The 21,017-nt window shown below is 42.9% G+C and overlaps 3 protein-coding genes across 3 annotated transcripts; 2 read left to right on the top strand and 1 right to left on the bottom strand.

The window, feature by feature from the left end:
* The first annotated feature begins 3,815 nt into the window (after positions 1 to 3,815).
* rheb (Ras homolog, mTORC1 binding) lies at positions 3,816 to 12,414 on the top strand. Its single transcript, XM_047588925.1, has 8 exons — positions 3,816 to 4,157; positions 5,009 to 5,080; positions 6,655 to 6,722; positions 6,816 to 6,898; positions 6,981 to 7,037; positions 7,135 to 7,182; positions 7,448 to 7,529; positions 11,464 to 12,414. The coding sequence occupies exons 1-8, from the start codon at positions 4,106 to 4,108 to the stop codon at positions 11,554 to 11,556; spliced, it is 555 nt and encodes a 184-aa protein (XP_047444881.1). The 5' UTR covers positions 3,816 to 4,105; the 3' UTR covers positions 11,557 to 12,414.
* Positions 12,415 to 13,431: 1,017 nt separating this feature from the next.
* ly97.3 (lymphocyte antigen 97, tandem duplicate 3) lies at positions 13,432 to 14,671 on the bottom strand. The gene is made up of 4 exons (XM_047588588.1): positions 14,570 to 14,671; positions 14,267 to 14,336; positions 13,794 to 13,916; positions 13,432 to 13,576 (listed from the first exon to the last, which is right to left on the bottom strand). Exons 1-4 carry the CDS (start codon positions 14,612 to 14,614, stop codon positions 13,470 to 13,472), a joined length of 345 nt encoding a protein of 114 aa, XP_047444544.1. The 5' UTR covers positions 14,615 to 14,671; the 3' UTR covers positions 13,432 to 13,469.
* Positions 14,672 to 17,609: 2,938 nt separating this feature from the next.
* LOC125010198 (gamma-crystallin N-A-like) lies at positions 17,610 to 20,027 on the top strand. The gene is made up of 4 exons (XM_047588587.1): positions 17,610 to 17,769; positions 17,959 to 18,207; positions 18,616 to 18,761; positions 19,702 to 20,027. The coding sequence occupies exons 1-4, from the start codon at positions 17,749 to 17,751 to the stop codon at positions 19,835 to 19,837; spliced, it is 552 nt and encodes a 183-aa protein (XP_047444543.1). The 5' UTR covers positions 17,610 to 17,748; the 3' UTR covers positions 19,838 to 20,027.
* The last annotated feature ends 990 nt before the right edge of the window (positions 20,028 to 21,017 follow it).

Consider the following 21,017-nt stretch of genomic DNA (forward strand, 5'->3'; position numbering starts at 1 on the left):
TCGCGTAGCTTAAAAGAAACGGGGAATGAATCATTTATTTCATTTTTGCCCAACGCAAACTCTCCGCGGCACGCCTCATGATGGAAATCCCGTGACAGCAACGGCCGCCTCATAACGCCACCACCAGCACCACCACCAACTTGATCACGTCTCCCTATAGTTGCGTGCTAGATTAAATCTTTCAGTGAAAGGGAGGGGATGAAGCAATAAAAGGCCAACATGTCTAAAACAGCTTAATGTATTATTTCTCTGTGGCTTGTGTAAGCCTTTTATTAAAGTGAGACAATCTTGTCAGACACCTGTTGTTCTTGCAGGAGGGCATTTATTGTTGGCCTGTGTCGGCACACTGTAATCCCCGGCTGGAACACGGCTGTATTACCAGTGTGACCTATTCTTGGTCATCATAATTTCCTGAGTGTATGTGCGTGCGGAAGGCAGAGAAAGTGACAGCGTTCGGTGCATGAGTGTGTATTTGTGTGTCCAGTGATTGCAGGCACCATTTTTTTTTTCTTTTTTTTTTCCCTGACACCCAATGTCATGCAGAACAAATCGCCTATTGCTGACATCGGTGATTTCTTGTCGCTGCCGCCGAGAAGTGTGTGTGGAGGCAAAACAGTTGGGGCTTACTGACGAGTAGTTGGACATTTCTGTGATTAAGTAGTAATGGCTCAGGATGTGACAGGGAAACAGGGGATTTCATCGGTCACAGGGCAAAAAAATAAAAAATAAAATGAAATAAAAAAAATAACTGCACAGCCTTGGGCCTGTGTGCTATTTTTTTTTTGGGAGGGGGAAGAACATAATTATTTCAAGAGTTCCACTACCAAAACTAGCATTTAAGAGCTTCGCAGGCTGCGACGTTCAGCAGTGATTGACACACACGAGCACGATTAGAGTTTCAAAAGCAAAAAGGACTCTCATCGTCTCACCGCGCCTGCCTTGAATTCCACGGAGTCTGCATTTGGGCTTAACCCACTAATTGCGGCCTGGGTTCCTATGGTATTGTCGCATGCCTGCGGTTTGGTTATATTAAGAGACGGGTATTTTAACTTCCATAATGGGACACGCTATCAGCTCAGATAATCAGGGATCTGTGCAGGCTGATTTATGCGTGAGGTTGTTGAGGTGCGGCGTGGCACTGTTTAGGGATTTGTTATGACTCGGTACAGCACGAAAAACAGGACGTCGTGAGTGTGAGGCTAAAATTGGAGTTCGGAAACAAACATTAATTAGATGGGGGGTTGTTTGCACTGGAATATGAAACAGTTATTTGAGCTCTTAAAGATAGCTCCTTGGTGCTCTAAGAGGGTCATTGTGGCCGCGATGAGTGGGGTTGTGGGGACATCTAGTGGCCAATGTTGAAACTGAAGTAGTTCTCTATCCAGGAGCCTATCTATCTATCTATCTATCTATCTATCTATCTATCTATCTATCTATCTATCTATCATCTATCATCATCATCCTTCATCATCCATCCATCCTATCCATCCATCCATCCACAGTTTGACCACTGACAGGTGAACTAAATAATATTGACCATCTTGTGACAATCCACTGTTCTGCTGGGAAACGTTTGGACCTGGCATTCATTCATGTGGATGTTACAGACCAGACACCCCCACCTCACAGCAATGACACTCCTTGGTGGCAGCAGGATGCAGCCTGACACACACACACACACACGAAAACGCTTTAGGAACAACTAACCACGAGACACCGTCGGAAGGTCGAAAACGTAGCGGGGACATCGATGAATGGTCCAATGTTCAAGTGAAGTTACATGACTACACAAGTGCTCTTTTAATTTAATGTCCCACAGAATCAGCTGATTTGGAATTTGTTCTACAGTGGAAATAACAAGAACATGATTCTCCCTCAGCCTTTGTTATGAAAGTTTAACAATATTTTTGCCCAACAATTTAATTACCTTAGGTTTCCTGGTAAAGAAGAAAGAAATAGATTAGATGCATACCAAATGTGCAGTTTATCTAGTACATGCAGAACTACAGTATATACAGTATTCCTCATAATACCAAAACTGGGTTATTGTGCGGCGGTGGAGCCCTGCTTGCAAATGAAGTGATCATCATCGCAAATGAGTCAGGTAGAAATACCGCAGCATAAAACCGTTTCATTAAAAATAGAAATTCTTCCCTCAGCTTTTTTTTTTTTTTTTTTTTTTTTTTTACAGAAGCAAAGGAAAAGAGGTTCTTATCAGCACATTCTGGCCCAGTGTAGTTAAAGTATCAAATGAAACTCTTGTAGTATACTGCACAATGGTTCCTTTCAGAGCGCTGCTGGTGCATGCGTGTCCAGGATTTTACGGTAAATGTCTGTAAAAGCAGAATTAAATTTCAACTTTTACTGTTTTAACTAATTTCATCTCAAGGCAGCATCCGCTTTAAATGTAGACACGATTGACAGGTTCATATTTTGCTCGATGACTGACTGGCAAATTAAATTTTTATTGCACCTTCAACATTTAGCATTACAAGGGGATACAGGAATCATGCAAGAGTAAGGTCCAGCATAGAAGAGACAGACCTCACAAACCACTCCACATGTAGAAATACAAAATGTTTGTGCGCGCACAAAGATGTTCTATGCATGTTTAGTTCCCCCTTCGAATTATATCCCCCCTCTTACTGAATGTGTCCTGGGCTCTTTATTGCTTTATACACAATTTGTGCTGTTTGAAACTGAACCAGATTAGTGAATTTCAATATTTTCGATTTTATGAATGAATGGTTTGTGTGTTCTCTGCAGCCACTCTGGTGAATTGTGCTTCTGGCTGGTTGTAGAAACCTCTGCACAGTAACTTAAATATGATAATATTAACGAACAATAGAGAATGTGTAGTGATTTATGGTCCAGAAAGTGTTTTGCTTTACTTAGTGCTGAAATGCTCCGTGACAGTTTGTTTTCTACATGTTTTGTATGTTTTAATTTTTTCACCCATTTCACCCATTTCACCAAGAATTTTATTTTCATGAACCCTAATTATCCCAACGCCACCTGCCTGGATTCGTACTTGAGTTGTCTTTTTGCAGTACCCAAATAGTAGGAGTTTAGTTTTGTTTACATTTAATGATAACTTGTTTCCATCAAACCACTTTTTCAATTTACACATTTCTATAGTGACGACCACTAGAAGCTCCTGAACAAAAAAGATTTGTGTCAAATAAAACCAGTTTTAATATATTAGAGACTTTACGAATGTCATTTATGATGAGGACATTTTTTCCCATTTTAGTCAGATTGGCTAAATAACAGTACATGCCTGCTATGTTACAGATAATTTGATTTCACACGTGTACCTAATGAACTGGCAAGTGAGCATATATTAGATAGCAAGTAAGTGCTGCTAAACTGCCTGTATGATTTCATACTATTTATATTCTTTTCATTTCCCTCTTATTCTCATGCTATAGTGATGCCTCTGTGTTAATAGTGATGTCATTTTAAGTCGTTTCTTTCTGATATTTTTGCCACCAAAAATCGTGAAAGCGCATTAGGACTTATATATCGTCTCATTTAAGAGTTCATTGCAGATTTACTACATTCCCCCTCCCCTGTATATTGAAGTAATCATGGCGTCTTCCTGTCAGGACCAGCGTCCCTGCTCCCTGACCCTTACCACATGAATGACACCGCACCCGACCACGCAGCACGTCATAAAGCGGATCGCAGCCAATCAGGACTCAGGAACCGACACCCGCTCTTTGACGGACGGCTGCCTCGTCCAATCGGAGTCCTAGAAAAGCCGCCGGCGCCCGCCTCCGCTCCGAGTCCAGCCAATCAGAGCTGAGCACTAATTACTAATTCATTACATTGCAAAGGGGAGTGACGCAGTTATTGTAGATTCATAGATACTCCATGCTTTTTTTGCCCCCTCCACATATGACCTGAAATTACACATTCCCCGAGCTTTAGCCGAAAAAAAAGCCACATCCTCATTAAGGGGGAGAAAAAAAAAAGGGAGAAGGATTCAGGCTTTCGTCTGGAGCCTGTATGTCGGTTCTCTGCGCCCCTTGAATTTTGGATGCTATTCCGGTTGGAGGTTGCGGTACACCCCGAGGACTAGATGCGATAACCAGGACGAGACATGCCGCAGCCGAAATCACGAAAAATCGCCATCCTCGGGTACAGATCCGTAGGTGAGTTCCCAGCAGACGACGCGCAGGGGAGGATGAAACGACAGCCCGGTGGCTAAGATGGGAGGCTGAGGGCTCGGTTTGAGCGGCCTTTCGGGTCAGTTTGAGCCCATTATGAGAGCGCTTTACGCCTCCTATAATAGACTTAAATTATAGGGAGTAGGGATCTGCCACGCAATATATCAGAGCGCCACCAGGTGAGACGCGGCCTTGTGTTTTTTATTTATTTTTTATTTTATTTTTATTTTTTGGCACATGAGGGCCTCTCCTAATGTGTACAACATGTACATGCGTACATATATGCATTCGTGTGTGTGTGTGTGTCAGTGTCTCCATCAGTGACCCTAACCCCGCTGCCATGCTAGCCAGCCAGCGCCATGCCGTAGAGGCCTCGTCTGATTTGACGCATTACTGCGCGGTTTATTTCATCTGAAACTGAACGAGCGCAGTTTCTGTGCAGTGGAAACGATGTGGAGGAAGATGGCACACGCACACAAGATAGCACGACCGGGAGGCCTGCAGCCGTCAGGCCAGCGCTAAATGACACACTAATATAAACCCGCAGAGAAGTGTGTATTTCTGATTTGTGCGAGTTGCAGGACAGTTTCTAAGCATCTTGAGGTTGTTGTGTGGTGCGTTTTGACCCCCCAATCAGTGCGTCATTTAACAACCAATAGCTTCTACCCTTGCAGGATTTCTGCATTTTTAACTATTTCATAAAGTGCATGTGATTATTTATAGACACCCGGACCTGACCAATAATAATAATAAAAAAAAACATATGTTGATAACTTCTGCAGCATTTTTCTTCTTCTTCTTCTTCTCCCGAGTTGATAATTATCTGTGTTTTGCAGGAAAGTCCTCCTTGACAATTCAGTTTGTGGAAGGCCAGTTCGTCGACTCCTATGACCCAACAATAGAAAACAGTAAGTGGGGAATTTGTGAGCGGTTACGTCCTCCTCCGTATACTAGAACAAGAAACTGTTGAGCCGAGGCGGATGAACCTCTCAGACCCCCCGGTGCATCCTCCGTGAATTCTGCCAAAACAGCACACGTGCCACATCCCATCATCAGTGTTGTTTCCTCCTGTTCATGTCATGTAATAAAATGTATTACTATTTGCCAGAACAACGTTATCTTGAGCTTCAATTCCAGTGAAGGAAAAAAAAATGGATAGTGTAGGTAAAATCAATATTACACATGCTCATAAAGTCTTTGTTTCCAAAGCTTTCAGCTACATCTTCTGGCCTTCCTCAGTGGATGAAGCTGTTCGGTTGCCGTGGAGATGAAACCACGTCCTTAGGTCACGTGATAACAGGTGGTTGCCTGTCAGGAACACCACTCATAATTTCCATTTAGCGATTAAGCGCCCGATTCCTTGTCATCATCATGTTTATTATTTTGTCCGATCAAACGAGCTCAAACTGGTTTGAAGTTTTTCGCTTTTGAATCCGCTCAAAGCAGATTCTCCCTCTTAACATAAGTGCAACCGAGAATGTCTCGGTTCGCCCTCGCTACTTTTTGATTCGTGAGTGACAGCACCCAATGTCCCAACGTTCGCACTGCATCAAGTTTTCAATTACAAGTTTCAAGTTTTTAAGACTCACCTGCTTCTCCTTTTATGATTCAGTTCATATTTTCGCCGCAGGAATGCGTGGAATCTTTTATTCATTCAGACGAGAACACAAAAGATTAAAACTCTGTAAAACATGGGTTTAAGTGGTTACATTTTATAGAGTGGGTTTTTTGGATTTACTTTTTTTTTATGGATTCAAAACTCAAGTCTATAATGATTGGCACATGAAAATAGCTGTTACATTTAACACTGGTGGTGGATAGAAGGTGAAATATCAGGCAGTTTCTAGCTGATTTCACCACCGGTTTCCACATGTTTCAGCAGAAAGAGAAGACTTAAGAGATCAGCTTGTGCAGAGCTCAGTCGGAATAACCCTCTGACTGGTATGCGTCCGGACGGGGCAGCCTTGCTCGAAGGCACTTCGGAAGCGCATTTGCCAGTCTGAGAGCGCGCGCTGTAATCCGTCCACCTCCCGAACGCCCGAGATTTTCCGTTTACACTTCACCTGCGGGCTGTTTTCGCCTTCCCTGACATGTACGTTCAGATACCACCCTGTGTTTCTTGAATGCGCGTCTATAAATAATCCCCCGGACGGTTAACATAAAGTGAGGTGTCAGCGTTCTGAGCGAGATGCTGCAGGCTGCGCATTCCCTTCCGTCCTGCTGTAGATAATGTGACCCGCCTCCTGGCAGATATTGACAATCCTGCGCCGGATGAACTCAGTGGTACCAGCCTGGATCCATAACTGGGTTGTGTCTAGTGTGTCTCGAGATCTGCAGAAGGAAGAAAAAAGAAAAAAAAACACACAGTGATGAAGATGCAGCTGACTGGATGTCTGTTTTACACTTGTTAGTCTCGTTTTGAAGATCACGTTACGTTAAAATCATATCCCACAGCAGATTCTAATTTTCTTTTTGCTTGCAGCGTTTACTAAAATGATCACGATAAATGGACAAGAGTACCATCTTCAGCTTGTAGACACAGCAGGACAGGTATGACAGTTCCTTCTTTATTCACCGTCCTCTTAGTGGTTTTACATATTTTTATTCAAATACCTCTAATATCTCATCTTTTTTTTTCCTCAGGATGAATACTCCATCTTCCCACAGACCTACTCCATAGACATCAACGGCTACATTCTGGTCTATTCAGTTACATCTAATAAAAGGTTCTTGTCTCGTCGCGCTGCATAACGAGGTGGAGTGCATGCGTTGCGCGAATGCTGAAACTCTCCCCTTTGTCTCCTCCAGCTTTGAAGTCGTACAAGTTATCCACGAAAAACTGTTGGACATGGTGGGAAAAGTTCAGTAAGTGGCACTGATTCTCACTTCGCGGTGCAAGACGTATGAAATATATCACGCATGAGCGACGCCGCCGCTCTAACTTCCTTTCCCCTCATTGCAGAGTTCCAATTATGCTCGTCGGGAACAAGAACGACCTACATATGGAGCGGTATGTCCTAACACGCCTAAATTGTACGTTAATGTACAGGCGATGTATGCACAAGGATGGGAGCTTTCGGAGGACACTCTAGCCGAGTTTAAAATTTGAATTTGCAGAAGCCGTCCGCACTGAGCTGTCTGGGTTATACTGCATCTGTGTGCGCTTCATATCCCTAAAGATTCATCTCGCGAAGCACCAAGTCACTGGAACCATTTATAATAGTGGATTTCTTCTGACGTTCTGAAATGTTTCTGTTTTTTCCGTCCCTCTCAAGAGTAATCAGTTGTGAAGAGGGAAAAGCGTTGGCTGAATCCTGGAACGCCGCCTTCATGGAGTCCTCAGCTAAAGAGAACCAGGTAAGAGATCATCACTGAGGCCTGTTCTTGGAAAAAATAAATATATATATATATTGCATATACCTTCATATGGACCACAGTCCATCAACCTGATTGAAATCCTTCTGATTAGAGATTCCTATTGTGTAGGTCTTCAACAGGGGGTCTGTGACCCCTAGGGGTTCTGCAGGGGTACTGCAGGGAGGTCACAAAATCTTTGGTTGATTGGACATTTTTTATATACTTTTTTAATTCCCCCCACAGATTTAAAGAGAGCCTATTCAGTCCCCAGATGAAATCCCATGTGTATATACATATATAGGTATGTTTATGTATGTGGAAGTTGCACATTTTTAAAATAAAAAAAATAATAATATTTGAACCTGTGCATTGTTTGAATATCTTAATATTTAATGCAAAATGATAATGTATATTTATAAATAGCACTAGGCCAAGCTTTATATAGAACACATATAGTAGGTAGGGGGACCCTACTTAATTTCTAGAATCAGTTTGGGGGTCTGTGGCCTGAAGAACATTGAAGACTTCTGTCCTATTGGACAATGTGTAATCTAATAAGGGATAGAGAAAATCAGAATCAAACATTTTCTTCCTAACTTTATTGTCATTATAAGAGTTCATTAAGAGAGTTGTACTGTCTTCATAAATTTACCACCTCTAACATTAAAAACAATTTATACAGTATACAAAAAGTCTGCACATAAAATAATATGATGTGTTTTGTATCAGTGCGTCTTTAAATTACTGTAATGTCACAGATGTCGGATTTAGTGACAAACAGCAGCAGTCTGTAGTTAATCTGCAGGAATGCTAAACAAAAGGCTGCGGAGACGTGGCAGACCAAACGATGCTTTAAGGAGCAGTAGGAAATACAACGTGCATGAATATTTCACTATGAGACCATGGCGGAGTAAATTAAACCCTGGCGGTTCGCCATTGAATTAACATTGTATGGGAAACCCTGACGTGGTTATCATTCGTTGCTAATATTTTCCTACTAAATAGATCATAAAAGGTTTGCACCGGTCTGTTCGGATTTGCGTGAGGCATTTATAATTCGATTTAGCTAATATTCTGATTATTCGTGGAACCACTTTTGGCTTTCGTGTGGAGTTTACGTGTATCTCCTTTAAGCACGAGTTTCCTCGCACAGTCTAAAGACCATCAACTGGATAAATACGAGAGGGAGTCTGCACAGTACGGTCCGAGAGTGGAGCCACGGTCTGTCACTGTCCCACAGGAACGGAGTGGTTGGCATGGCAGCTGGTGGTCGCCATTACGTCACATCCTGTTTCTCTAGCGTCAAATAACTAACTAAAACTAATCCAAACAATTGACACTTGAACTTGCATTAACATTACATTAAATACCTAAAATGATTGAAGCCATACTTAAAAAAATAAAATAAAAATTGACATGTACTTAGTGTTCCCATCCCATCCACTAACATGGAGGGGGTGGAGCTTATGACCTACGCTGCAGCCAGTCACCAGGGGGAGCTGTACTTGCTGTTGCGCCATCCATATTTATACAGTCCATGCCAACGACCCGGTTGAATGTCAGCCGATCATAAACTGGAAATCTGCTTCTGACCCAAAGTCCTCTGGGATCCCTTATCTTGTAGTGTAACTAACGGACGTGTGTATGGTGGCCCTGAAGTGCCATACGATGGCACGATGAATGCGTGTTGATGTGTGTAGCTTTAAAAAAAAAAACACTTTGTTTTATATCGAGGGTTTAAAAACGTTTACGAGAAAGTGACCGCCTAAAAAAGGAGACGTTACGAGTTGCATCATGGGAACTGTAACTCTCTAGTTTTCTCAAGTTTTAACCGGGACTGAAATAATACCGGCACTGTCAACATTTTCACACTAATGGATTAAATCACGTATAGCGTGAAAGCCACAGATTTACCACAGGCTCACAGCTCCCCTCAGATTTGCGAAGCACTTAGCATCTCTTTACACACAGTTTTAGTTTCATGGCCAGCAAATGTGCTGTTGTGTAACAGTGGGTAAACTACTTAAACACTGCTTTCCAGCCCACTGTAGGCTAACAGGGTAGATGCATTACAGAAGTTTGGTCGTTTAAAAACAAGTGAGTTGTTGCTGCTTCTGGTGCGATATCAAACTACACCCACGTTGGGAGATTTTTACCAACAGGAGCAGACGAAATGCAAAATGCGAATAAATACAAAAAAAAAGAAAAAAAAAGACAAATGAGCCAGTTTAAATTTGCATAAAACATTTTTGAGGCTTCCTGCGGTGATTATTATAAATCTTCACTTGATACTGAATGAAAACTTTTTCCTCTCTCGTCTGAGGGCAGCAGCAGGGTCCATACTGTACACCAGTCACCGCCGCACCACAGAGCGCTAGCATCCGTGCGCCATATTTATTAAATCACATGCAAAAGACACCAGGCCGCCGCAGAGTAAACCCAATCAATGCTACGCTCATCAGACTGTATCGACTTTATTGCATTGGTCTCATTTACATGGTGACGTCAGATCACAGCGGCTCATCAGTCCAGTCCGGTTTCCCTCGATTTGTCTTCACTTGTTTTCAATAAAGGTTGCGACGGAAATGACAAATGCAGAATTCCAACCAGACGTAGCCCAAACTGAACTCCGTCACCGGGAGCGGTTCAATTCACGCCAAGTAAAAGTCCACGCCATCTGCCTCTGCAGATTTGGCATTTATCAAAAGAACCTTCACGGCTCACTCACATATTCTAGCAAGTCGCCATGCGCACACACAAAACAAACACTGCTGTTCACGGTTCGGAAATACAACTGCTCTCGCACTGTTCTACCACGGCCCGAAGGCTACACATTATTTGCGTAGAGCAGAGGACTTCAATGTTTTTCAGGCCACGGACCCCAAACTGATGGAGAGATTAAGTAGGAACCCCCTACCTACTATATGTGTTCTACATTAAATTAGTGCTATTTATAAATATACATTATTATTATCATCATTTTGCATTCAATATTAAGATATTCAAATAATACACAGGTTGAAATGTTTTTTTTTTATTTCAAACATGCGCAACACTAGGGCGGCCATGCAACACATACACACATGGGATTTCACCTGGGGTCTGAATAGGTTCTCTTTAAATTTGTGGAACAAAATTAAAAATATATATATAAAAATTGTCTAATCAACCAAAGACTGATTGCCTGTTGAAGACCCACAGCGTAAAGCGCACTGAGATCTGATCACAAGTGTTCACTCGGAGCTCATCAGGCGATCCTTTTCGAAGCTAACGGGTGCTCAGGGCCGCCCGTTTGTGATTGGCTCAGCCAGGACGCTTGTTAGCGCCAGGTCTGATCAGAGCTGGCGGACAATTTGTCGTTTGCCGTGTGACCGGCCCGGCGTGAATTTCACAAACCCTCCACATTACATTCCACTTCAGCTGGTCAGCTAGTTTTTTTTCTTTTTTGAACCAAAGCAGCAGGTGTGCTCAAGGAGACTCCCACGCGCTCTGCATTCCTCGTTAAAACATGCCTCTGTTGTAGTTCCAGCTGGTTGAACAAAAAATGAAAAAAATAAAATAAAATGCCGTTTTAATAACGGTTCAAAAGTTTACTCTGCACAGCCCCCGTAACACAGAGTGCTCTCTTCACCTGATTTGTTCTGTTTAGTAACAGCATAAATATTGAATAACATATGCAAATAGTAAACAACAAATGTGCAACTTTTTCCCTTTTTTTATTTTCCTGCTGCTGGTTGCGTTCCTCGACGTGCAGTCGCCAAGTTCTATGTTCAGGAAACTACTTATTTATCTTTAAATGAAGTCAGACGTAGGAGAGTTCCATTTAAAAACAAGGACGTTTCTGTTTTGTTCTGTACAAAAACCAAAAAGTGATGTGACCGCGGCATGTGACAGCGTCCTCTGTGTGTGTCTGTGTGTGTGTGCTCTCTCTCAGACGGCCGTGGAGGTTTTCCGAAGGATGATCCTGGAGGCAGAGAAGATGGACGGCGGCGTGCAGCCGGGAAAAACATCCTGCTCCATGATGTAGAGCCGCCCAATCAACACACAGGACACTGCACTGGGATATCCCGTTACTTGAAGGCTAGCTGCCAGTTCTCCTCCACCTCAGCTGACTCCACCCCCACCCCACCTTTCCCTCCCGTCCCCTCCCCTCCCTCCCCCGCCCCAGGGTCCTAAATATCCAATACTGTCTATTTATGGCTCTGATTCCACTGTTATTTATCAGTATTCCCTTTTTGTCATCCTCGTTTTTCTTTTGTGTGTTTGATAAAAAAAAAAAAAAACGACGACAACAAACAAAAAAAAAAAGAAAGAAAGAAAGAACCGGATGAGTGGTGGCTCCCTTGTCTTAAGCTGTATTCCCCACATTCCACCCCCGCCATTTTCCGTGCTCGGCACTGATGCAAAACACAGGACATCGTATGTGAATGTATCAGAAAAAATGTGTCTCGGAAAACGACCGTAACCCAAGACTAGAGATAGTAGTGGCTTGATGCATCTCGGCTTCTCATTACGCAGCTTCCGTTTTAGGCTCCGGGCCCCTCTCTCCGTTTAGATGACGCGGGATGAAGAGATTCACAGCGTCCGCCTTGCGCGCACCCCCAAAAAATGGCTCGAACACAGACGTTTCTTCTGATACATCACCGGCCGTTTCGGTCCCTCCAGTACGCAGCCCCTTTTTTCTACTTCCATCACTACGCAGTTCCCCCCGCTCCTCCTCTGTCCCTCGGTTTTGTTTTTCATCGCGGTCTCTGTCAGCCAAAATTAAATTTAAAAAGAAAAAAGGAAAAAAAATATCTATATATCTGCATCCATTTTCTAATGTTGAAAATGTTGTACAAATGTTTTTGATTGTAATCATTAAAGCGAAAAAGTGGTTATGTAAGCAGGCTGACTTGTGGATTATTGCAGCGGTGGCTTTTTGTCGCCGCCGGGGGGAAGGGGCCGGGTTTATTTATTGGCACTTTCTGAAGTGTTTCAGAGGCTAATAAATACAGCGGAGGCGTCTTTAAGTTCGGTCCCCGCGCTTTTACGCGCACGCGGGACAGAATAAATTGCGAAGGGTGCAGGATTAGAGAGCAGGGGGGGCAGTAATGATGTAAGGATTTAGCAGAAGGCTCTCTCTGCAGCAGAATACACCCAACATTAAAACCACAGACAGGAGACATAAATACACTGACCAGCTTGCGACTTTTGGGAAACGTTTAGACGTGTACCACCTAGACCAGACCAGGCGCCCCCACCCCATGGCAATGACACTCCCTGATGGTTCAGGAATAACTCATGAACAGCACAAGGCGCTGACCTGGCCTCCAAATTCACTAGATCATAAACTCATGAAGTGTCTGTGGGATGATCCCCTCAATACATAGCACCCAAAGGTCCCCCACTAACAACACCCTCAAAAGGCCCAAGTCCATTCTCTGCTGAGTCACAACTGGAGGCACAAAGGGAGACCTACACAATATTAGGAAGGTGGTCATAATGTTATGCCTGATCGTCATAACAGGCCTGAATGTTGCCTCCGTGTTTTCTTTAGTTACACCCCTGATTTAACCCTGATTCATCCCTGAAGTCAAACTCTAATCTACCTGCCAGACTTTCTAGGCCACATTAAAAGAAACCTGCTCCAGATAAAGGCACAGGTAACATTTTCCAGAGCGTAGAATAAGATGCTGTTACACAATGAGCGATTCTACAGCCGCAGGCTCCTTTCAAAAACTCCCTTATTTGTCAGGGCAAGAGAATTAACAGAGTGTATTTTTTTTCCTTTTTTTCTAAAAATAGCCTCTTTTATGCGTTCACACTTGGGAGCAGCCTGCAGCAGCTGCAGGAGTCGCCGGAGGTTACGTGCGTCTCTCGAACCCCGCACTGCAGCATATTGTAATAGATACATCCACTATTTTTTTTTATTTTTTATTTTTTTATTTTGATGAATTCTTATAGGGTGTTGCACATATCTTCGCTGCAGCAGTTGATGTTAATGTAGGCGTTCATCTTCAGCATTTGGCAGTCGGAGAGAGCCATGCACTTCTGGTAGTGCCCAACTGAGGAAGTGAAATGAGAAAAAGAGTTTTATTTCCGAGGAAGCAAAAGTCAAATCATCCTTTATGTATTATACTCATTCATCCGCTAGTTTTAGGCTGCAAAAAAAAGAAAAAAAAAGGCCAAATATTTTATTCATACTTTATCATATGCAGTCACTCCCGGGGTCAGGGGGTAACGCTGGGAGTGTTTAATATTTTAGTGTTTTCAGAAACTCACATGGTGCTCTGAGGAATCTGGCAGCAGCGCAGCCGTCCTTCCCTGGTTTACATGTCTCTACAGTCGGCTCGCAGGTTCCCCCGGCGGTTTTCGGGAGGCAGTAGTGGCAGTCCAGGGATTCACCTGCAAAGTAGCAAGAGAAAATCAGCGAAGAAAACGTCTCATATTGTGATAAACGGTGAAATCTACTTGGGGGCAAAACCAAATTTGCAGATCATCCGTTCCGCTTTGACTCTCTCATGACCCCCGCAAGTCACTTACTTTGAATTTACTTTCATGTTTTAAATATGATTACAGTCTGCTGTGTAAAAAATGTAAAAAAAAAAAAACAAACAAGAAAAGCTAATTGCATTTCATCTTGTGGCGGGTTAACTGAGATCGACATCCAGATCTTCCTGTTGCACAGCAGCAGCAGCAGCAGCAGCAGCAGTAGCAGTCGTGTTTGTACAGTGGAGAATCAGTGACAGACTCACCAGCTGCAAACAGCAGGGCTACGCTTAAAGCCAAGACCAACAACTTCATTGTTCTGTTCAGCACTGCAGCCTGCACGAGATAAAGCACACGTTTGATAACACGGCTTCAAAATTTCTTAATAGGAAATCCGAGAAACTCACTCATCCCTCTCAGGACTCATGAGTCATCTCGTAATTCCAAGTTTTCCAAGTGTGTTCCCATCCATAATAGTTTAAACACATCAAACACAATGGAATCACACTAATACCGATTTACGGTTTCGACAAACAAAACGAGATGGCCGCACGTTGCCGTGAACATACCTCGCCGGTTTCTCCGTCGTATTTCCTGACTGAGACCGCATTCATCGACTGTCCCTCTTTTTATACCCTTTCATACTTTGTCCTGCCATGGCAACGTCCCATTAAGTGCAGTATCTGTATACTTAGCACCTCACTCGCCCTGGGTACACTGTGTTCAGGGGTTACAGTTTCCCAATGCCCAGATTGCTGCATTATGCAAGAACCCTCCACCCTTTGTCCACCGGTGTGTATAATTAATGAGACTTTTGCAAATAGTATTTGTCACGAGCTCAACTGAAGGTTTATATTAGTTCGGTCTGTAAATGGGGACACACTGCAGGTTGAAAGGATACATAGGTAAAAGGATATAGAGCATTTACTTTACCATAGGTGCTTTATGTCGGACCCAGATGAGGTTTAATAAATTAGACCAAGGACTCTGTAGATGTGAATAGAGTCTATACACAGAGGAAAAGAAAATGAAAGGCTGCAACACTTGAGCGCTGTTATACATTTCAAGTACGTGCTTCTATAGGGCTGCCACAGACAGACAAAAAGGGCATTGTGGAGGAAGTATTAGCTACAATTTATTTTTACTTAAGTTCAGTACAATGTATTGATAAAACAGTGCTCAGTACACATTAACATGAATCCAACATATGTTAGTTAAGGGATAAGTGATAGCTTAATGTTGAATGCAAAATGATAATAATGATGTATATTTATAAGTAGCACAGTTTAATATAGAACACATATAGTAGGTAGGGGGTCCCTACTTAATTTCTCCACAAGTTTGGGGGTCCTTAGCCTGAAAAAACCTCTGTTTTAGATCATAGGTCTTCAAAAAGAACAAAATCTTTGGTTGATTCGACATTTTTTATATATATATATTTTTTTTAATTTCACCCACAAATTTAAAGAGAATTTAAAGAGAGCCTATTCAGTCCCCAGGTGAAATCCCATGTATGTATGTTCATGTGAGGTATGTTTATTTTTAGTAGTTCCACATGTTTGAAATTAAAAAAATGAATATTTGATCCTGAGTTATTTGAATATCTTAATATTCAATGCAAAAATGATAATAATAATGTATATTTATAAATAGCACCAGGCTGAGTTTTATATAGAACACATATAATAGGTCTTATCTCGGCTGCAAATGAGGAGACAGAAGTAGCCAAGGTCATGCAGCTTTGGCTTCGCTTGGTTTTCTGACCCGCCCCAGCTGCCTTACCTTAAATCTGGCCGCTGTTTGATGTCGTGAGTCACCATGCAGACTTTTATGGGTCAGGGTCAAAACTGATCCGGTGGATACCTCTCCGTATTAGTGGCAGAGAAACAACAACAGAGAGAGAGAGGGTCCTGAAGGAGGGAAAAAGCAGGAGGGTGTACGTGCTTTCGTGTGAAGACATTTGGCCTCCATCATAAACTATGAGTGCAGTGATGTCGCCCACTGGTTTGTGGACTGCTGCTTTAAAGTCCTTAGTTTTAGCATTTGGGCGTTGCCACGGGAGGAGCTGGGGTTGAGTAAGGGGTGGATAGGGCTAATATGTTATTTTCAAAAGTAGCACAAGCAGACCAAAATAAATTATAACGTGTGGGAACGATTTACCGACTTCCTTTGATAACATTTTTTTTTTAAATGGAGACACTTTAAGCCACTTCAGACCTGGCGGCTACATCCATCTGTTCAGCCCGTTGTCATTACAGCGCGGAGACTGACGAGGACTAACCCTCATTGTTACTGCTTATCAGGAGACAGATGTACTCTTGGCTCTGGGTCCGGCCTGTCCTTTAACCTCTGATTTAACTGTCCCTGTCTGTGTTTGTTTACTTCCTCCTGTCTTGTCATCTGGACACAATCCAAATGTTGCTCGGTTGCCTTTGATGCCCTCAAAGGCCAGATTTTTCTTCGACAGATTGTAGCCAGTCAGAGCTAAATCTGTCTCATCTTATTGTTTACTTGAGCAAAACTGAGTTTGTATGAAACCCCATTGGTGTCTACACCTCGGCTTTTAGGCCTAGATTTGGACTATGAGCTGTGGGCGGATGGAGGGGTGAATCAAACCGAACAATGGGGATGGCTTGTCAGTCTGTCCAATTTTTCCTCAAACATACACTAAAAATGATAGCTTAGTTTGTCCTATTCTTAACATTAACTCAACTAAAAATGTTGAGTATTTTTGGAAATATGATAATCTTCACCTTTTTTTTCTGGGAGGAATCTGCATGTTCTCCATGTGTCTGCGTGGGTTCTCTCTGGTACTCCCCACCTTAAAAAAACATGCTTGTTATGGTGTCTTTTATATTGGTGATTCTTACAAGAAAATCAAATTAAGTAACCAAAATATAAATACAAGTCAAAGTATTAGTATGTAGGACTCAACATTTTAAGTTCTTATCTACAAGAAAATCTTTATCCGAGTTATCTGAACACAACATAATCAGTTGGCAGAATTACATCTGTGGTTTTCTTCAAAACTTAAAAAGTCTACAATTGCCGTAACTTTTTGAGTTTTGGTGGCCTTTTCATTGTAACAGCGAACCTTTTCTTTGAGGCCTAATAGCTACTAAATTATGCTGTTTTTTTCAAAAGGAGCAGAAGCTAGCAAATGTGGGAGGAATTTTGCTAATTGTCTCCTCCTTTGTCTATTTCCATATTTTATGTACAGTCTTTCTGCCTTATTCAAGTTGCCGCTACTAAAACTCTGATGTGGATATGTAGTTCAAGGCTGACGAGGACCCACCCTCATTGTTGCTGCTTATCAGACGACAGGTTTATTGTTTATTGCTTTGTCCTTGTGTCCTTTAAACTCTGTCTTAACTTTCTCTGTCTGTGTTTGTTTTTCTCCTCCTCCTCCTCCTCCTCCTCCTCCTCCTCTCTTGTCATCCGTACACAACCTACATATTACTCTGTAACACCGCCTCGGACTCAGTGCAACATCACCCCCAAAGCCCAATCAAAGCACAATCGGCCTCCCTCCATTGTTTCGCCCCCCTGAGCTAAACTCCAATATCAGCAGAGGCACATGTAAGGGAAAGTGTCCATGTGGCAAAACATCTAAACCCCCCATTGTTGCGCCTTTGTTGCGTCCGCCTCGCGATACCGCCGCACTCCGCGGCTGCCATATATATCTGGGAGTGCACATTTTTCACTTGTTTAGACAGTGTGAGTAGCTTGGAACAGCTAACAGTGGAAAATGTCTCAGTACTCAGGAAAGGTGAGTACAACAGCGACAACGCAGCCACAACAGACCTTTCCCCGCGCAGGCGTCTCACAAATCAAATCACAAAGACATTAACCTTAATGACTTGTCAAAAATACAGATATCAGCGTTTTTCACTGTCTGTTAGGAAGGAAAGAAACACACATATATATATTTTAACCCTCGCTGTTGTGGTGGAAACAGATTGTGTTCTATGAGGGGAAATGTTTCACTGGGAGGAAACTGGAGATCTGCGGCGACTGCGACAACTTCCAGGACCGAGGCTTCATGAACAGGGTCAACTCTATCCGTGTGGAGAGTGGGGCCTTCATCTGCTTTGACCACCCGGACTTCAAGGGTCAACAGTACGTTCTGGAGCACGGAGAGTACCCTGAATTCCAGCGCTGGAATGCCCATAATGATCACATGGGCTCCTGCAGGCCAATCAGGATGGTAAGAGTGTGTGCGACACTCCAGGGAGAGACAAATATTTGGCTGGGGGGAGGGGAGGGAGGGATGGGGGGGACCCTGGCAGATTGATGTGTGCGGCCTCAATTGTCCACATGTTTGTGAGGCAAATCAGAGCTGTTTTTTTTTTCTAACTTCTGTTGCAGAAATTAAATTATTTCTAGTAACCTAAAGGTATCGACCGCGAGCTGCAGTTCTTCACAGCGAGGCCTGCGTGTATATCGCCCTCCACGTGGGTGCGTTTAACCTTTAGATTTCTATAGGTGCAGCTGTTGTGTGCACACAGTGCAAGCCTGTGCGACATAAAGGAGAAAACCTTGGTCGCTTGCGGAGAGGTGAGGTCAAACGCTGTTGCTATGACTCAGCGAGCGCGCATGTCATTACCCTCCCCAGCACGGAGAGCACTACAGGATGGAGCTGTTCGAGGGAGACAACTTCAGCGGCCAGTGTGTGGAGCTGTGCGATGACTGTCCGTTTCTGCAAGCACGAGGCCTGACCGGCAACTGTGTCAACTCCATCAGGGTTTTCGGAGACGGAGCGTACGTATCTCTACCGCCGACACATTTTGATTCCTACGTCTGATCACTTGTAAACTGTTCAGTTGAGTAAAAAAACCCTGAACACAATTGTCAGTCTTGCCCCTCATGCAGACACAGTTTCACTTTTGCCCATCAAAAATGTGGTAAAATCACCTGCCAAGACAAATACACATCATTTAAGTGTCTCACACAACTCTGAAACACTATTATTAATGTTTAAAATGAGTAGAAAACACATAGGATCACCTGATCTGGGGATGATTTCATATCTACCAACCTAAAACTCACAATTAAATGTGACATTTAACAGCAGCTACTCTGCTCATAAGGTGTATCCTCGTTTACTTTTGATTAATACACACATAGACGTTTAATAGGGACCGTAGACATATACATATACAGAATTTTAAGCGTGTGCAGGGAGAGGTAGGAGAGGGGGAGGTAGGGCGACCTGTCCCAGGTAATCAAATCAAAATCCGCAAAACTGCAAAAACCGAAGACAGTGTAAAAATAGTAAGAGACGGGAGTAAAGAGAATGACACTGGGAATGTGTTTCTGTTTGATTTTCAATGCCAAATTCAGAAATGTCTCAGAGGTTGGGCAGTTTGGGGATTTAATGAACGTGCAACGTCCTTTTAAGGATCATTTCTGCGCACCTGTACGTCTCTCTTCCCTCGTCTCCAATCACCCCTCCACTGTCATCGCTTCTTATTACAATATTCATGAGGCTTGGAGCTGTCTGCATGGTTTGATATCACCAGAGGTCAAAGAGAAACTTTTTAAGTGTTCAGTGATGGAACCAAAATGTAATCCCTAAACATGTAAGGATAGCAGCTGCTATAAAAGACAAGTGAGAAGGAGTAAACTTCACCTCCTATTTACTGATTTACAGCATATGTTGCACGTGTGAGTTTTAAATGCTTTGATTTGTACCGAACAGCTGGGTGATGTACGAGGAGCCTAATTACCGCGGCCGCATGTACATCGTGGAGAGAAAGAACTACTGCAACTACATGCAGTGGCAGGCGGAGAACCCCAACATCCAGTCTGTCCGCAGGGTGTCCAACTACTTTTAAAAAAGAAACGGCGACGTGACTGCAAGGGGAAAGAAAAAAAAAACCTCAGCCACGCTCTCACTCTGTGGGAGTGTGCAGCAATAAAAGATGAAGAAAATGTGTGACACTGCTTGTTTTTTTTTTTTGTTTTTATTTTTAATTTTTGTACTGAATAATTCAAAGGCTTAAATAAAGTGGTGATCCTACAATACCTTCAGTCTCACTTTGTGCTTGCTCGGCGTGCAACTACTAACTTTACCATCGCATTTCATTGTAGAAGAGGCTACAGGCTGTGAATCGGGTAACTGCTTTCTGTTATATGCAATAACTACAAAACCTTTAAGTGCTTTCCCCCGTCCTAATGGATCCATTACCAAGTCATATGAGATAGTCTGAATACCACTCTAACGCAGATTAATAGATAGATGGGGATTTTATTTATCTCGAAGGGGAATTAAATTGTTCCGATAGTGAAATAAAGTCCAATAATCAACAAAAGGAAAAGCGCTGATTAAAACGTCCACTGGACAGAGGTGCAGGTAAACATTTTTATCCTGCCTTCACGCACAGCGTATATAAATCAAGATATTGCACACATCAGTAGAGTAGCTACACTCGCCCTGGGGAGCTCTGCTACCACCTAGTGTCATTTATCTATTTTCCTGTGAAATATAGTGACTTTCACCTCAGGGTTCTCAGAATGATCAGAGTTGCGACATCTCAGACAAAAAAAAAAAGCTTGTTGGCACTGAATAGAAAAAAAACACACAGGAACAAACATTTTATAGTGAAGCTAATCTCCGTCTTGATAATTTGATACGTGTTTGTGCTACCTACAGTGCGACAGAAGTGTTGACAGGGCCCCAGAAGTTGCCTTTTTCCAACACAATTAGCTCACAGTATCACACTGCCAACTGCGCCACTGCATCATGTGCCGCATGCTCTCATTCTTTTAGGAATGTCGCACCACGGCTGTGGCCGCCGGACCTTTAATGAGCACTCGTGTGCTTTCTCTTCCAACTGTCATGACAACAGAACATCTATCTTTACAAGGTTTCGCCCGTGGCCTCTATTGAGTTACAGGGTCAATACAGGACAGCTTAATGAGGAAATGCTTTGTCTTGGGTTACACTCAACGCCACTAGTTTAAGGGCGATTACCTATAGCTAACCCTATTCCTGGGCCATTTGCTGCATGAATT

The sequence above is a fragment of the Mugil cephalus genome, chromosome 7 (genome assembly GCF_022458985.1).
Source record: "Mugil cephalus isolate CIBA_MC_2020 chromosome 7, CIBA_Mcephalus_1.1, whole genome shotgun sequence".
In the NCBI taxonomy this organism is placed as follows: Eukaryota; Metazoa; Chordata; class Actinopteri; order Mugiliformes; family Mugilidae; genus Mugil; species Mugil cephalus.